Raw genomic sequence first — 17,992 nt, forward strand, 5'->3', positions numbered from 1 at the left:
GAGCTGCGTAGAGCATCCAGATAGTGGGAGGTGCTCCAGTCTTCACTCTAACAGGCTGAGCTATAATTGAGGAACGCTCCTCCTCCTCCACGTGACTCCTCCATGCGTTCCCCCAGTTTTACGAAGACGAGAAGACAACAGCTATCCTCTCATGTCAACTATATTACAAGACTCAACTCTGAACTATATACATCATTGGCCGAAACAGGATTCCCTCCCCCAGACGGACCAATTAGGGTGGGGCTGGATGCTCTACGCAGCTCGACGGGCTGACCGAATCTCGCTGCTGCCTCCCTGAACAAGGAGGGGTGCAGGCGCCATTCCGATTGGTCCAGCTTGGCCCTGCTTAGCCAGTCTGCTTGGACGTTCGAGACCCCTGAGATGTGCTCCACCCTGATGGATAAGAGATGTCTTTCTGCCCATCGACAGATTCGCTCAGCCTCTCTCATGAGATGAATGGAATGAGTGCCCCCCTGACGGTTGATGTGGGCCTTGGTGGTAGTGTTGTCTGTTAAAACCAGAATGTGACGGCTTCGTACCTGAGGGAGGAAGGCACGTAGAGCCAGATATACTGCATGCAGCTCCAGCCAGTTGATGCTGCAGCGTCGCTCGGTTACTGACCAAGTTCCCTGGGCTGAAAACGACTGCATGTGAGCTCCCCATCCGTAAAGGCTGGCGTCTGTTGTGAGAGTGACCCTCTGGGGCTCCTTGAAGAGATGACCTCGGTTGGTAGACAGTCTTGTCCACCAGAGAAGCGAGGCGAGAACCCTTGGGGGGACCTTCACCACGAGACCTGAGTTGCTCCTTCCGGAACGTTGGTAAGGCAGGAGGAACCACTGCAGGGATCTGGAATGTAAACGTGCCCAGGGAATAATTGATATACAGGAGACCAACTTTCCAAGCAGCTTGGATAGGTTGAGTAACGAAGCCCTTTTATTTTGCCTGATTGTCTTGATAGCTCTTTGTATAGTGGTGAATCTCTCTTGGGAGAGGAATACCCTCCCTTGAACCGAATCAATTACAGCTCCTAGATGCGCTATACGGGTGGAAGGATTAAGCTGGCTCTTTTCCCAGTTAACGAGGAATCCGTGAGCCTGAAGCACTGAGAGGGTAATCTTAGTGTCACTCTCAGCCTGATGTCGGGTAGGAGACAGAATAAGGATATCGTCAAGGTAGCAGTGAATGCGAATAGGGAAGTGTCTAAGGTGCGCCGCCAGGGCCGCCAACACCTTGGTAAAGGTCCTCGGGGCCGAGACAAGACCGAAGGGAAGGGCTACGTACTGGAAATGTTGATTGTTATAGCAAAATCTCAGATACTTGGAATACGAGGGGTGAATGGGTACATGGAGATAAGCCTCAGAGAGATCGATGGAAGTGAGCCAGTCTCCCTTCCTAGTACCCTGTAAGATAGACTGAAGTGTGTGCATTTTGAATTTGTGATGAACAACATAGCGATTGAGCCTCTTTAGATCTAAAATGGGCCTCAAACCCCCGGAATGCTTCGGTACCAGAAAGAGGAGGGAATAAAAACCCCCTCCCTGCTGTGACAAGGGTACAGGCTGGATGGCCTTGATATTGGAAAGATGAGTGATAGCGGCCGCCATGAAAGCCCGCTTAGTCGGGTCCCTGGAAAGGGGAGAAACCATAAAGTGCTCCGGAGGAGGCGATTGAAACTGAAGAGGGAGACCAAACCTAACAGTATCCCTAACCCAGGAATCAGACGTGGATAAGTCCCACTGGTCGGCAAAGTATTTAAGGTGACCGCCAATGGGATAAGAAGTTGAAGGGCTACCTGGGACGGTGGGGAGCTTTATTCCCAGCGCCCCGGAAGGGTCTCCTGTAGGAGCCTCCCCTTCTATTTCTATCCCCCGAGTCGCTCCGGTCCTGATAGGTCGACTGGAACATCGGGGAGCCCTGATACCTGGGGGTGAAGGCCGGTGGAAAGGAAGATCGAAAGGAGCCCCTCCGAAAGGACTGAGACCCTCTAGACTCTTGCCTTCGAAAAAGAGATGGAAGGAACTTCTTCTTATTCCGGCTCTCCATCAGCAACGGCTCAAGTGCTGGGCCAAACAATTTTCCCCCTGACAAAGGAGCTGAGGCTAATTTGGCTTTGTTCTTGACATCGGCCTGCCAGTCCCGAAGCCATAGTAACCTACGTGCAGAGACGTGCGAGGAGATGGCCCTAGCGGAAAATTTTACGGAATGAAAAGTGGCATCGGCCGCGAACTCTGCTGCGGCCGTTAGTTTCGCAATGTCCTGATGTGCCCTAGTGTTTGAAGGGGGGACATGCTGTCTTAACTGCCTGAGCCACCTGATAGAAGCTCGGGTGAAGAATGATGCGGCTGTGGCTGACCGGATGGCCCAAGCATCCGACTGGTGCGCTCGCCGTAAAGCCATCTCAGCTCGCTTATCCTCCGGCTTCAGCGCTTCTAAAGCGTCGGTGGGGTTGGATGAGGATGCTAGCCTCACTATTGGATCATCTACCTCCGGAGTGTTTAGCATGTTAGAAAACTCCGAGTCGAGATTGAACAACCTCTTGTCTTGACTGGAGGGAGCAGGAGGTGGGCCCGCAGAGGCCCATTGTCTAGCGACCAAATCGGAAAAAATTGGGGGAGTTGGAACGACCTCGGTTTCGATGACCGGCTGTCTGAAAACTGAGTCTTCTGGTCCCCCCGGGATCGCCTGTGATGGTTCAGAAGGAGCCTGGGAAGTCAGGCCCGAGACATTTTTTGCCTTGAATAACAAGGACTTAAATAAGTGAGGCTTAAATAGGCCTACGAATACTGGCTGGTCAGGGGAAATGCCCTCGTCCTCGGACATCTCCCCTTCCATGGGGTCTACCTCGAAGAATGGTTCTGAATACTGGATCGACCCCCTGTCTGAACCTTCCTCTTCCCTGAAGGGTTCAAATCCCATTTCTTCCTCTTCCTGGCTCACCTCCCCTTCCAGGAAGGGGGCTTCCACTTGGGAAGGTACCTGACCGTGATGTGATGGCGGTCTGGAGAGAGATCTCCCAGACATCGACTCGACCTTGGGTGCCATCGTTTGGGATCCTGTTCTGGACAACTGTTGCATGCCCTCTGCTATTCCTTGTTTGATAGCCAGCTGAATCCACTCTCTAATGCTGTCCGGAATAATGGATGAGGACGGGTTTTCTGGGCGTAGGCCCGCTGCAGTTGGTGTGAAGGTGGCCTCAGGCGTGCGAGAAGCCTGGTGACTACGTGTGGGTGAACACCCGGAAGGAGAGGGATGACCTGACAAGGGAGGGGGTTGAATAGAGGTAGAGGGCAGGGCAGGATTTACAGAATGCGAGTCTTTAGATCGTTTGTCAAACTCCTTCTCCAAGGCCTTATGACGCCTTAAGGCATCCATTTGAGAGGCCTTGGAGGAGTCCTTGTCCCTTTTGCGCAGATAGTGCGTTTTTGACTTTGCCTTCAAAGAAGGGCCACTGGGATTGCCTTCTGCCATGACACAAAAAGATATCAGATCAGAAAAAAAGGGCGGTTGGCATGCCTGGGAGTTCGACCTACAACGCAGGCCGGCTTTCCTATAGTTGGGCCGCGTCCCCCTTTTGGATAATTTTTTTAATTTTAATTTTTATTATTATTTATTTATTTTTATTTTATTTTATTTTTATTTATTTATTTATTTATTTATTTATTTTGTGGGTGGGGCCCAAAAAATATCAATCAATTCCAAACAAAAGGAGGGCTTAATAATAAGCTGCTTTCAAAAAAATTGCTTGCCAAGGATAAAGGAACAAAAAAAGAAAAAAAAATTAAAAATTAAATCCTAACCATCCAATACACCAAATGAATGCAGAGGCCAGAAAGGAATAATCAACAATAGAAAAAAAGGATGGGGCCTCCAGAGGCAGCCTCCCAACAAAAATGGGAAGTAAGTGCCTAATGTCTCTGGGCGAGCTGCGGAGAAGGAAGCCAACTAGAAATAATTTGAGAAGGGCAACCGGGCACTGAACCACACTACCCTTAACAATTAGGCACCACACGGCCTGCCGGTCCCGCTATGGGCCTTTAAAACCCTCGCAGCCCGATCGGAGAGATAGCAAAAGCAATTCCAAAATGGCGGCCGGCCACGAGATGCACCCAAAATGGCCACCGATTCCGGCGCTATAACCTCAGAGACGCACAACACTCTAGCACACCAAAAAAACGGATGGAAAATGAATGAGGGCTAAAAGAAGCTTTTGCTTCTAGGTGTTCGTGGGGGGAAGGCGCAACTCCGCGCTATCTGAAACGCGATCTCAAGCTGCTACTCAGCTGCAGTGCGGCTTGAAAAACGGCAGAAGGAAAAAAACAGAGGAGGGGTGGGGGGGGGGGGCAAAGGGCTCCAAATCCCCCTATCTCCCCCCTTGAGGGACGAAAACAAAGCGTTCCTCCAGTAAAATTTAAGACAAACAAACTACCAGCGCAAAGGACAAGGAAGGAGAGATCAAACCTGATTTTGAAATAGCTAGGAACCTGAATCGGCCAAGGAGCAAGAAATCCAGCTGCCTGACTTAGCGAGGCTGAGCTAAAACTGGGGGAACGCATGGAGGAGTCACGTGGAGGAGGAGCGTTCCTCAATTATAGCTCAGCCTGTTAGAGTGAAGACTGGAGCACCTCCCACTATCTGGATGCTCGCAGCAGCTCCATGGAGAACAGACAGTTATAGAGGTGCAGATGATAGATTCAATAATTCCTCTGTAGAACTGTATGAGCAGCTCCTTGGGCAGTTTGAGCTTTCTGAGTTGGCGCAGAAAGAACATTCTTTGTTGTGCTTTTTTGATGATGTTTTTGATGTTAGGTGTCCATTTTAGGTCATGTGATATAGTAGAACCTAGAAATTTGAAGGTCGATACTGTTGATACTGTGTTGTCTAGTATTGTAAGAGGTGATAGTATAGGAGGGTTTCTTCTAAAGTCTACCACCATTTCTATGGTTTTGAGTGTGTTCAGTTCCAGATTGTTCCGGTTACACCACGAGGCAAGTTGTATAACCTCCTGTCTGTATGCAGATTCATCGTTGTCTCGAATGAGACCAATCACTGTTGTGTCATCAGCAAACTCCAGTATTTTAACAGATGGATCGTTTGAGATGCAGTCATTGGTATATAGGGAGAAGAGAAGTGGAAATAGCACACAACCTTGGGGGGCCCCTGTGCTGATTGTACAGGTATCGGATGTGATTCCACCTAGCTTCACCTGCTGCTTCCTGTCTGTTAGGAAGCTTATGACCCACTTACAAGTGTGTTCATCCGCTAGTTGGTTTAATTTACTTAGAAGAGTGTCTGGAATGATGGCATTGAATGCTGAACTGAAGTCTACAATATATTTGTATTATAGGGGATTTTAACGCTGTAGCAGATTATCAAAAAGATTATAATGGGGGGAATAAGAAGGGAAGGGGAAAAAAGAAAAGAAAATTACCTAAAATTTGTGTAGAAATGATTAAATAATTAAATTTAATAGATGTATGGAGAATATTAAACCCAGATAAGAGACAATTCACTTTCTACTCAAATCCCCACCAGTCATAGTCGTGCATTGATATGGCATGGATGAGTGGAGATCTAGTAGAAGAAGTGACAGAAGTAGAAATTATACCTAACTCTTGGGCAGACCATAATCCTCTTAGAATCAACTGGAAAGGTAAGACAAAATCAAGGAGAAGGTGGACTTTAGATTCTCAATTATTAAAGGATGAGGAATTTATAAAGAAACTTAAGGAAGAACTAACTTTTTATTTTAAAGAAAATAACAACCTAGATACAACTATCCAAAATTTATGGGACGATATGAATGCCGTTATACGGGGAATTATAATATCTTACACTGCACAAAAAAAAAAACATGCTCAACTTAACAATTTATACCAAACAATCAAGAAACTAGAATCCGAACTACAGGACACCCCACAAAATGTTAAAATACAAGAACAATTAATTCTCTATAAACATAAACTCAATTTAGTGGAACAGGAAGAATTGATTAAAAACTTGAAAGCAACTAAGCAAATATATTTTGGACAAGCAAATAAGCCTGGTAGATGGCTCTTATAAGCTCAAAAAAGAGAAAGAGAAAAGAACCATCTACCAACCACAAGATGAAAGTGGAAATTATCAACATACAATAGAGAAGAAAAAAGAGATTGCACATAAATATTTTGAGAAACTGTATAAGAAAGAGAGAGTAGATGAAGATCAGATAAGGGAATATCTAAGAGAAAAAAGAACTCGAGAAATTAACGATGAAATAAAAGAATTTTTGACGAAGGACATATCTATGACAGAATTAAAACAAGCAATTAGAACCCAGAAAAGTAATAAAACCCCAGGACCTGATGGCTTCCCAGCAGAATTTTATAGAGCGATAGAAGAACAAGTGGGACTAATAACAGTGGATTTATATAATGAGATATTATTATCTGCTAAAATGCCAGACGCATGGAGAAAATCATTAATTTCGCTAATCCCGAAGGGAGACTTAGATGTCAGAATGATACAAAACTATAGACCAATTTCCTTCCTTGAATGTAGATTATAAAATAGTTACTACCATTATTGTTACTAGATTAAAGAAAATTCTGAACGATTACATATATCCAGACCAAAATGGATTTCTCCCAAATAGACAAATTAGGAACAATTTAATAATAATAATGGATAGTCTGGAATATTATGAAGCCCACCCAGGGAAACAGGTAGCTCTTGTGGTTTTTTTTTTTTTTTTTTGATGCTCAAAAGGCTTTTGACAACCTTAATTGGCAATTTATGATTCAGCAAATTTACGATATAAATTTTGGCACCAAATTTGAGAATATTATAACAGCAATTTATTCAGTACAAAAGCAAATATCATAGTAAATGGAGAGAATACCCAAACTTTAAATATAGAAAAAGGAGTCCGACACGGCTGTCCACTGTCCCTTCTGCTCTTCATATTATCATTAGAAGTACTATTACTAAGTACTAAGAGTGAGGCAAAATCCTGAAATAAAAGGATTGAAAACTAGAAATGAAGAATATAAACTGCAAGCTTTTGCAGACAGTATGGCTTTTATTATGGAAGACCCAATAGAAAAAGGACAAATATTAATTAAAGAACTAGAAAGATATGGAGCAGTGGCAGGATTGAAAATTAATAGACAGAAAATGAAACTTTTAGTAAAATATTTAACAGATCTACAAATAACAGAATTAGAAAGGGTGCTTGGACTCCAAACAACAAGAAAAATTAAATATTTGGGAATATGGCTGACAGCACATTGTAAGGTGATAAAGGAGAATAATTATAATAAGCTATTACAACAAACAAAAAAAGTCTTAGAATTATGGATGAAAATGCAACTGTCATTACTAGGAAGAATAGCAGCCATAAAAATGTCTATATTACCAAAATTTCTTTATCTATTCCAAACTATTCCAGTTAAATTAGAAAAGACCTTTTTTGATAATCTTAATAAAATGACAGCAAAATTTATCTGGCAGGGTAAAAAGCCCAGAATAAAAATGAAACTACTACAAGATATGAAGTGCAGAGGCGGCTTTGGATTTCCAAATTGGGAATTATATTATAGTGCAGCAATATTAGTTTGGCTAAAAGATTGGATTAATTTAAAGAATAAAAGAATATTAGCTATAGAGAAGATGGCATGCCTTTCTTTGGGACACAGGACCCACTAAACAAAAATATTTCCACAGACATCTGATTAGAGATTTGCTGATATACAACTGGATCAAGGTTAAAAAAAAAACACTATATAAAAATCCCAATCTGGCTATCTACAATAGAAACGATGATCCACCCAAATAATTTAGACCTGGACAAAATGTTAAAATATAAAGACTTATTGGATACACACAGAAATTTAAAAACAATACAGGAGCTCCACGAACAAGGGCTACAAGTAGACTGGTGGGCTTATCTCCAAATACAAAGTCGATATAAAAAGGACGTAAAAGAATACGGAATATACTTGAAACCTCAACAATTAAACAAAATTTTATTAGGCCTAGATAAAAAAAATATTACCAAAATTTACAAGTATCTCCTAGAAGTAGATTTAGAAAAAGTAGTGAAAGGATGTATGATCGCATGGGGTCAAAATATTAGTCATAACATAAAGTTATCAGACTGGGAGACTGTATGGAATAGAAATCACAAATTAACAAAATCAGCAGCATACAAAGAAAATGCATATAAAATGTTCTATAGGTGGCACTTAGCCCGCTTCGAGATTAGCGAAAATGTATCCTAAAATGAGTTCCATATGTTGGAAATGTAAAAAAAAAAGAGGGAACATATTATCATATGGCTCAAAAATACTGGCTCAAAATCCAAAATTGGCTACAGGAAATCACCAATGAACAATTAGACCTAGAACTAGAACTCTTCCTATTGGGGATCTTCAAAAAAAATATGCAAAGAGCACAAAATACTTATTACACATATTGACTGCTGCCAGGATTTGCCCAATGTTAGAAACAGCCATATACACCTGTAGAGGAACTGGTTATACAAAAAGTTATGAATTGTGCTGAAATAGATAAACTAATGCTCAGTTTAAAAGATAAGGAAGCTTCAATATTTTATAAGGTATGGGAACAATGGTATAGCTGGATAGATCGGAGACAGATTAAGGATAGGTAATTATTAAATATAAGTAATAGATAGAATAAGAATGTAATTATGCACAAATTAATACCTGTAAATATTGCACAAATGATTGTTATATGATAAGCACCACAAATAGCTGTTATTGAGTGATATATTTTTTATGTTTTTAATGTAATAAAAATTCAATAACATTTATTTAAAAAAAAGAAAGTCAAGCCTCAGAAGCTCTGGAGACAGGAAGTCTAGGCATACTGGCAAGAATGTAATAAGGGTGGGAAAAAACAAAAGGAGATTGCTTCTAATTACCGGTTCTCCAAACTGCTTAGAAAGTTAACAAGGAGTTCCACAGAACGGGACAGAACCGGTAGAATCCCACCCCTGCCCATAGGACAGAAAACTGGAGCAAGTTTATAGCAGACTACTTATTTCTAGGAAATGGCTGCAATTTCTTATAGATCATAGAATGAACTGGTGTCCCAGCCTCTAGGTACTCTAAAGCAGCGGTCGCCAACTGGTGGGCCGCAGTCCACTGGTGGGCTGTGAGAAAATGTTGGTGGGCTGCAGAGAAATCTCATCCCCAGAGCACCCCCCAAAGTAATTAATCCAGGCTGCGCAGAAACACAAGGCTGCGCTGCCCAAATGGCCCGCGTGGGAACCCTCTCCACCCACTCACTCCTTATCCGGCAAACTTGCCTGCTAAATTGCTATTTTTCTGACTATCAGCTGTTCTGCTGTGCCAGGAGATTTAGATTAGCTAGGAAGCAGGAAATGGTTGGATTTCTTGCCTTCTAGATAGTCTTTAGATCTTCGGCTCTGTTTTTAAGCACAGCCGAACCTTCCTTAGGACTGAAGGTTCTATTATTCAGTGCAAACTCACGGCAAGCAAATTTTATGTGACAGACTGAGCTAGCCGATGGCAGATAGATCACTGAATGATTCTGTGAGCAACTCAATCTGCCTGCCTGCTTTGCCTGATTTTGGGTAAAAATTGCTCTTTTTTATATTTACATACATGGTGTGTTGTGAGTTAATTTTATGAGTTTGCTTGCTAGCAAATTTTATGTGACAGATTGAGCTAGCCGATGGCAGATTGATAGATCTCTGAATGAATCTGTGATTCTGTGAGCAACTCAATCTGCCTGCCTACTTTGCCTGATTTTGGGTAAAAGTTGTTTTTTATAAAAAAAATTCAATATTTATATAAATATTTATAATATTTACATACAAGCCATGCCCAGCCAGTCACATGACCACCAAGCCACACCCACAAATTAGGCCACACCCACAGGTTAGTGGTCCCTGGGATTTAAAATTATGAGTTTGGTGGTCCCTGAGGTCCAAAAGGTTGGCAACCCCTGCTCTAAAGAAGCCCTCATTTTGAATGAATGAATCCTTGCTCTCTCTCCCTTAGCTCTCAATCAGCACAATAATATGGACTATTGTTAATTCAATTCAACAGAATTACCATAGGGAATGCATTAACAGAACAACGCACTAGAAATAAAATACCAGACGGTACCCATGGGAATAATTTTCTAGAAGGAAAGATATTACAATTACATCTTATTAGAACCTTATACAGTTGCTTTTAATAATTTTTAGTGTCAATCATTGTTATTAGTATCTCAGTGAATATAATTTTGATCAATTGAGTTCCAAGTCTGCAAATAAAAAATGCAAACTCTAGGAAGGGAATGGCTTCCAGGTCCGTTTCCGCTGGTTCTTGAGGATGGTTTTTTTTTTCCTCTTTATTGAAATGGATGTACCCTAACCATTTCTCAATATGGACCTTCATAATGCCAAGCCTTAAATGTATTCTACATTTATGGGAAACTACTAAAGATATTTCTTGAGAAATGGATCCTCAGCTATTGATTATGCATTTATCCCACCCTCAAGTGACTTTTTCATTATAGGATTGATTCTTTTCTTTTTTTTAACTTTTGGCAGGCTGCTTCAAAGGGAAATCCAATGAATATGTATTCATTTTCAAATAAGTATTGTATACAATTTTAAATTAAGTTTTGTTCCTATCAGACCATAACAGTGTGCTTCACATACTTTTATAGGAACTCATTCTGTAACATTATTTATTCCATTTTATGCCCTAGCTGAGAGCAGAGAAAATGTGGGAGGTTTAATACCTTTAATTTATTACACATTTGTCCAATAGCATGTGAACAGACTAAAACATGCTATAACACCAGTGTTATAATCATATGTAATATAATTAACCTTTTAAGTAATATTTATGTAACATTTTACTTCTCAATTTTATGTTGCTATAATTAAACTTAAAACTTTGCATCAGTTAAATTTTAAAATTAATGCACTGACTTATAGAATTATTTCCAACTTAGAATCACACTGTCTCAAAACTGCAGTGTGTCCCAATTTATTGGGATCCCAGATGTACTGATGTGTGTTAATTGATTGATATACCTTCCTATGTGTTCTAGTTGGAAAAGGTCATTAGGAAATCAGCAAAATTATTTAAGTGAGTTATGCTTGAATTATTCTAAGAGATGCAACTTGTATTTTTCTTAGGATGAAAAAAATGTAACTGAGTTTACTCATTAGACTGAATGATATGCTAACTTTTATAATTAGAGCTAGAAGGTTTTTCATACTTCCCATCACCCATGATTGCCTCAACTACTACTAGTAGTAGTACTATTATTATTACTACTACTTTTATCACCATTGTTATCACAATTATGAAGCTGTTGTTCTCTGGACAAAATATATTACAATGTAATATAGAGGCAGTCTTTAACATGCAACTGTAATGGAGCAATTACATTTGAATGTCATGATGTCTGATAAACAAGATGGCCTCTCTAAATGATTCCTCTGCCTAATTCTCATTCTTTGTAGCCCTCTCTGAACAGTCTTTGTTCATGATCCTTGCCCACCCCTATTCTCTGCAGAATGTTTGTTTGTTGATGCATTGATCAGTTGTGTCATATAAAATCTTACCACAAGGAAGAACATTCAATTTAATATTGAGCATAGTGATTCATGGCTGTTGCAGGGCTTCAAGGACACGTGACTAGCTGTTTTTTTTAATGTTGAGGTATTTACCTATGATCACTGCATATAAAATCTGTGAGCTGGAGGTATGAATCACAGTTCAGTATTTACAAATTGGTTTGTCGAATATTCTACTATTTCCTCAAATAAGCTGGACCACAGTGAACAATTAAACCCTTCAATAAATAATCTGTAAGCACATTCCTTTGATTTACTGTTATTTGATATAGCAGTTAGTTTCAGTGGGACAGTTATTATTGATCATGCAAAGAACTACAGAAACACATGAAACAGAATTCTATGGATTATTACTTTTTATCTGCCACTCATCGCACTTACTTGTAATTGTAGCAAAATTGAAAATCAATAGTCATTAGTGTTGGATACATTTAAAGAAATGAAGAATGAAAGTTATGCTTTGGGTTTGGTTTTTGTTTTGCCAGCAATACAATAAAGTTTACAATTTTAAATATGAATACAATTGCGCTAGTTAGTTTTCACATATCCAGACCCATCCTTTTCTGTAAAATATTTACTTATAATAAAGGGAAAGTATTTATTTGTAACAAATACATTAGGAAAAAAATAGATATTTTAAGATGGAATTATTTTTCTGAGCTAATTAAAATGATGATGAAGTTGATGATGATAGAAAAATTATGCTTTCAAAATTTCCAGACCCTATGAATAAAAGACATGTGGTTTGAGTGTGTTGAGAAAGACATCCTCGGATTGGGAAAGAATGACAAAAAAATCAGGTTAACTTTAACACTCTTTTTTGAATTTAATCTAAGTAGTTCTAATTTCATAGTATAAATGATTTTTAAGTTTAATTAATTTCAATTGTGTTGATTAAATTATATAAATCTAAGTTTTTTCTCCTGTAAAAACTTGCACATAAACTAATCTGCTTTTATAACCAGTCTTTTGTGGTTGTGCTGGCCTCATGTTCTGACAGTTAATACTTGTATCTATAGCTACAAAGTCTTTACTTCCTTCAGTACTTCAGGCAAGTTAAAATCACTCTACTGACACATGGAGACATGCACAATCTCTTCTAGGTCAGAAATAACAAGAAATACACTGCAAGTGATGCCTGGTTTTTTTTTTCAAAGCAAATGGAAATGTTGCTGATACTTGGTAGAAGCTTCCTAGACAAGCACACTTATGCTAACTATTAGCAAAACCTGTATAATACCACACACATACAAATAATGAAAGATACCTCTCCTCCTTAGAAATGAGTTTTTTTGCTTCTAAAGATTATGCTTAAATCGTTGTGAATTTAAGATAATGCATGAAAATAATATTTGAGTAGATCTGTTACAATACTAATCCTAGATAATTAAACTGTGAAAATGTTTGCATAATCAAAAGTATCTGTGAAGTAATTATTCATTTAGTCTTTTTTAAAATCTATTTGTTATTGTTTTGATGCAATGAAAGGAAAAACTGATTAAAATGAATATTTCCATATGAAATAGCTTCTCATTAAATCCAATGAAGACATTTGGAGGATCATCATAAAATAATTATGTTTGCTTTCAAAAATTCTTCTCTTCAACAACATATAGCAACAGCACTGAACTGAACACCAGCAGCTAAATTTAACTTGCCTCCATTTTAGCTAATTATATCCTCAAGCTTTTCAACAGACTAAGCCTCAAAAATCTTTTGAAGCTGAAATGGCTCAAAGAAAAGCATCCTTTAACAGTTACGACTTTAATGAAGAAACAAAGGTAATTCAGTCCCCAAACTCTTTAATATTTCAAGGAAATACAATCTAGTTTGGAAGAAAGTTGGCTCAAATTTAGGATATATTCAGACTTAATTTCTCAAGCACTTACATAAATTGCACCACCTCTATTTGGCAATAACTCAGACTTGTAATTTGGAATCTGGCAAATGGTTCAGCCACTAGGAATCAACTCTGAAGCAATTCACATGAATTTAACCAATCAACATTCAAACTGATGTTAAGTAGTAGTTAATACATACCTGTTAAAGTGATTCTGATCAAGCCCATCTAAAGTTCAGTGGTTATAGTAGGATTTTTTTAATATTTACACAATTGCCTCTTAGAGCAAAAGCCATGATCTGTAAAGAACTTATAAAGCATCAAAAGATTCTCATTGTAAGAATTTATCAGTCTGGAGGATACAAAACCATTTCCAAGGCACTGAATATATCATAGAATACATTAAAGATAGTCACCAACTGGAGAAAATATGATAAAACAGTGACATTACAAGAATTGGATGTCCCTCAAAATTGATGAAAAAACAAGAAAAAACTGGCAGAACTTTTTGGCCAAGTACTGATTATATAATTTCCCATATTCTTCCTACATCTGGGCTATGAGGTAGAATAGCAAGAGAAAAACTTTGTCATGCAAAGAAAAGATTCAAGCCCAGGTACATTTTCCAAAACTTAGATCAAGCCTGACAAAAATATATGGGAAAATGTGTTATGAAAGTGAAGCGAATTATGAACAATTCTCAATATTTTGTACAAATAGTCAATATTTGTACAAAGCTTTCAGGCTTCTATGAAAATACTGAAGATAAAGAAGAATTTCACCTTTCAACATTACAATGACCCAAAGTATAGCTCCAAATCAAAATAATGATTTCACCAGAAGATCAATGAAAAAAAATCATTCTTCTTGCTGGAATGCCCCAGCCAAAGCCTGGATGTGAATCCTATGGAAAATCTATGGAGTGAGCTGAAGAGGGCTATGCATATGATACGCCCTTGCAATCTGACAGATTTGGAGCACTTTTGCTAGGAAGATTCCCAAGGCAAGGTGCGTTATGCAGACAGACTCCTACTTCATAAGCCTGAATGTTGTAAATAAAATCAGTGTTTTAACAAAGTATTAATTTAAGCATGTTATTTTAATTTTTTTATATTTATTTTTTTCTTAGATTTCAGTTTGTTTTTCAACTGAAATGTACAGCTTATATGTTATACCGTATTAAAAGTGAAAACAAATCTGAAGTCTTTTATCTGATTTGTTTATATCTCAAAAGCTTGTCATTTTAACAGGCTGTAGTTTTACTTATTATACCCACTGTATATATCCATGAATATATTCTATCAGTGATAAAGGATAAAAATTCCATGTACTTTTACTGCAAATATACCACGTTTCTCTGGCTAAAAATGAAATTCCAAGTATATTTTTTCCAGGAAAAAAATATGAGTGCTCATATGAGCAACAAATAAAATACACCATTTACTTCTTGGTAATATAGAAAAATGTGGGATAGACAGCATCTCCACCAGATGGATTTATAGCTGGCTGATCAATCGCAGTCAACACGTAGTCTTCAACAGAACTACATCTACTGCAGGATGTCAAATATAAGGTCCACGGGCCAGATCCAGCCCAAGGGGCCATCCTGGAAAATGTAAGGTCCGGTCCACGTTGCTTCAGCCTGGTGTATCCGATGAGAAGGGGAAACATCGGGCCAGCATGGCTTCAGCCCCGTCTACCCAATGCACTGAGGAAATATTGGGCCAGCATGGCTTCGGCTTGGTCTACCCAATGTAAAAAAGAAACATGCCAGCAGCCACCCAAGGCCCCCCGCCCCTCCCCCCCGAGATGCAAAGCCTCTGATCAAAGCCTCTGACCATAGCCCCGATCAGCCCTCAATAAAATTGAGTTTGACACCCCTGATCTACAGGGAAGGAAGCATATAGTACTCTAAGCTTCAGTCTTAGGCCCAGCACTCCAACATCTTCATAAATGATTTACATAAAGGGATAGAAGGGGAGCTCAGCAAATTTGCAAGCTGGAGAAAATAGTCAATACTTGAGAAAGGATAGACTCATGATCCAGAAAGATCTTGACAGACTTGAATCCATCAAAAGTATCACTTGATGGTCCTTTGGTAAGACCACACTTGGTATACTGTGCCCAGTTTTGGTCCCCATAATACAAAAAAGATGCTGACAACTCTAGAAAACATGCAGAGAACAGCAACAGAAATGATTAGCGGACTGGGGGATAAAACATATGAATGGTTGCAACTGAGTATGTCTAGTCTAATAAAAAGAAGGATTAGGGGTAAGATTATAGCAGTCTTCAGTATTTGAAGGGTTATGAAATAGGTATCAACCTATTTTCTAAAGAATCTGAGGGCAGGGCATGAAGTAAGGGATAGAAACTTTTCAAGTAAAAGATCCAACCTAGAACTAAGGAGAAATTTCCTGACCATGAAATCAAATAATTAAATTTTTAAAAAGAGATTTCACAGCCACTTGTCTGGACTGGTATAGGGTGCAGACAAATTGAGAGGGGAGGTAAGGAGTTGGACTAGAAGACCTTCAGGATCCCTTTCAACTCTGTTACTCTGTTATTCCTTATAAAGTTTTTATCAGCCAACATTGGTCGGAAGCAAGGACAACCCATTTTGTAAAAAGGGAAGCATTCTTAGGAACTGTAAACTCAAACCATAGATGCTCAGGAAAATTCAAAGAATATCCAGTGATTCCTTCTTTTTGTGCCTGCTTTAAAAACAAGGTTGAATACATTGTTTATGTTGTATAATGGCTTTTAAAAATTATTAGGAAAAGATGAATGTAAAAGTACAGTAACAAGAAAGCAAGGACTATATTAACATTTTAATTTATTTTAATTAAATAAATTTAAATTTAGTTTAGCCATATTTCTTGTAGAAATATGTAAACTAATAGTCAATCTCCTGTAAATATTTCATAGTTGTAATCTTTGTGTTGGACAGCAGTGCAAAATTATAATGGACACACCCACTGGGAAAACATCCTATCCGGTCACAGGCTAGTAACTTTTTGCTGGGCATTTGCATCATACTAATCATGAATCTGTGTCTCTGTTGGGAATACATTGCTGCACTTCCTCTTCTGCTTTCAGTTCAATATATTGCAATGAAACGCAGAAGCTTTTGTATGAATTAAGAACATGTTGCTTCTAAAAAGGATTGAATCTGGGGCATTCTCATCACAGAACAAATAGCTATAGCCAGGTGCATTAGATGAAGTGGTTTTTTTATTGATTTCTGTAGCTGCCCATCTCAGCAAATGACTCTAGGTGGTGTTGGTTTGATGTCCCTATCAGCTTGGTTAACCATTGACATAGTTTTTCTTACTGAACAAAACTGTTTTTCCAAAGACAAATGTTATAGCTTTGTTCTTCTTTTACCATCTTGCTTGTTCTCCCCTTCTTTATCTTGCTCTTTAGGAATCTACCTATTTGTGGCACGGGGCCCTCTTAAAGTACTGTAAGGCTTCAAATGGTTTGAGGAACCCAATTATATTGCCAGTAGTAAATGAATTTCAATTCCTAGCCCTATTGATGCCAGGTGCTATTCCATAGTGGTACAATATACCATTTCCTTTTTCTCAGGCATGATTTGGCCTTGCTGGGAATTTTTCTGTTTGCATGAAAAATGGTGACATAGGCTTTATGTTGGATTTAAACAAATGCAAAAAAATCCTAAATAGTTTCAATAGCTTCAAAGGCACAAAAGTAGTCCTCTCAATTGTTAATTAATACATTTTGGTTTCCCAAAAACAGTCTATAATCATTTAAATCCTTGAAAAAAATTCATGTTTTGAGATTTATGAACATTAATTTGACGTCGGTGCACCCAAAGTTGTATTACAATAACTAAGTGACTGTACTGTCTAGTTCCAAATATTCCATCTTTACAGAATATAGAAACCTCCGAAGTAACATTACAGAAATGGCAGAAGCAATACATATGATATGTGCTATAGTTTGGCATGCACTTATGATCACAGGAAGCTGTTTTTCATTTCTGTTATATCCCTTGATGGCAGGGACATGGAACAGAAAAGACAAAATGTAATGCCGAAGTCTGTAAGATTGGATTCCTTACTACTGTATGGGGGGAATGTATCTAGTTAACTATCAAATACTCAGAATTCTCCAAAAGTGCTAAATTGGGATACACAAATATATATGCACAATGATAATTAGCATCAAATTGGGAAGAAAAAAAATCCTGAAATGCCATTTATTTAATTCCATGTGCGCTTTGAAAAAATAACAAATGTAATATTTTCAATTTCCATCCCTTTCTGTTCTTATTTCAAGACTTTCCTTTTGACAAGATCAATCAGAAAGGAAGGAAAGAAAGTAGACATTTATATGATTATTTTCAGACTTTTGTCATTCAAATGTATTATGCAGAGCAAAAGGAGAATTATATTCAACTAATTCTTTTGATCCAAAATGTCCTTGGCATCAGTTTTATTTTCTGTCAGCTAGTGGAACTTAACAGTAAGTTGAAATGATGCTAAGCATCAGACATTTTACTTTGAGATCAAACATGT

At 38.6% G+C, this 17,992-nt stretch overlaps 2 protein-coding genes across 5 annotated transcripts in view; both read right to left on the reverse strand.

Moving 5' to 3' along the window:
* Nucleotides 1-17,992, reverse strand: part of RARB (retinoic acid receptor beta) — a 335,866-nt gene that overhangs the window by 120,988 nt on the left and 196,886 nt on the right. The window lies entirely within an intron of this gene.
* On the reverse strand, nt 1,789-2,832 carry LOC148128792 (uncharacterized). The gene has a single exon (XM_087945828.1). The coding sequence runs from the start codon at nt 2,830-2,832 to the stop codon at nt 1,789-1,791; it is 1,044 nt and encodes a 347-aa protein (XP_087801954.1).

This window comes from Notechis scutatus, chromosome Z, assembly GCF_049901735.1.
Source record: "Notechis scutatus isolate UNSWTSFEM ecotype Mainland chromosome Z, rNotScu1.2, whole genome shotgun sequence".
Classification (NCBI taxonomy): Eukaryota; Metazoa; Chordata; class Lepidosauria; order Squamata; family Elapidae; genus Notechis; species Notechis scutatus.